The sequence below is a fragment of the Mesitornis unicolor genome, unplaced genomic scaffold (assembly GCF_000695765.1).
Source record: "Mesitornis unicolor isolate BGI_N332 unplaced genomic scaffold, ASM69576v1 scaffold13689, whole genome shotgun sequence".
Lineage (NCBI taxonomy): Eukaryota > Metazoa > Chordata > Aves > Mesitornithiformes > Mesitornithidae > Mesitornis > Mesitornis unicolor.
In genome coordinates this window covers 1-948 of record NW_010205292.1, presented here as the reverse complement: position 1 = coordinate 948, position 948 = coordinate 1, and the positions used below count along the sequence as shown (strand labels likewise).

At 61.8% G+C, this 948-nt stretch overlaps 1 protein-coding gene across 1 annotated transcript; it reads left to right on the top strand.

Moving 5' to 3' along the window:
- Positions 1-29: 29 nt before the first annotated feature.
- On the top strand, positions 30-827 carry LOC104546065 (the record flags this gene model as incomplete). The annotated part of the gene is made up of 3 exons (XM_010191357.1): positions 30-277; positions 366-564; positions 785-827. Coding segments are annotated over 3 exons (490 nt in total), but the record flags the coding sequence as incomplete, so codon positions are not given.
- Positions 828-948: the final 121 nt, after the last annotated feature.

The following is a 948-nucleotide window of genomic DNA, read 5'->3' as shown; positions in this document are numbered from 1 at the left end:
CTCACCCTGACCTGCACCGTGTCCAAAAGTGGCCCCCCCGGCCCCGTGAAGTGGCTGAAGGGTTGGGGCGATGGGAACCAGACCGTGTATGCTGACGTGGGCTCCTACCCCCGCGTGGAGAGGACAGCGAGTGGATCTGAGACCGACTACAGCATCCGCATCGGTGACTTCCAACCCGAGGATGCTGGCACCTATTACTGTGTGAAGTTCCGCAGATCGGTGAGCAGCTACGAGGAGGTGTTTCTACGTGGAGGTGGCACAGAGGTGTCCCTGCATGGTGGGTGCTGCTCCTTGGGTCCCGTGGTGGGGTCCTGCGCTGCCCAGCGCCCACTGCCCTCTGCCCGCTCTGCGTTGTCCCCCCACAGAGACGTCCCTGGTTCCTGGCATGGTGGCTGCGGCCGTAGTGCTCTGCTTCCTCCTCCTCGTCCTCTTCGCCGCCCTTCGTGTGTACAGGAGGAAGCGCAGGGCTGAGACGTGGAGTCAGCACCCGGATGGGCCGGTGACCATGGGCAACTCCTTGTCTGCCTCTCTGCGGTGCTGTGCAGGGACCCCTGGCACCCCCAGGTTTGTACCCACCGCCTCGTCCTTCTGCCCCCCAAACCAAGCACCTCACCCTGTTCCCTCTCCCTCAGGCCCAGTATTGTTCCCCCAGAAATGTCCTTTACTCAGAGGCACATTGCTGCGCTGCATCGCCTCCCTGTGCTTTATGGGGTGGGAATCGAGGAGGGCTGTGGGGAGGGGACCTGGCTTCTCCCAACTCTAATTGCTGTCCTTTACCCCCCAGCAATGAAGTTCTGGATACAGAGACCTCACGTCTGCCCAACCAGGTAGGAGTGGGCTGGGAATTTGGGGAAGAGCATCCTGTACCCATGCCCTGGCTTATAGGGTCCCTGTGGGGCTGGGGTGGCCTGCCCATGAATCACAGAATCCCAGAACATGAGGAGTGGG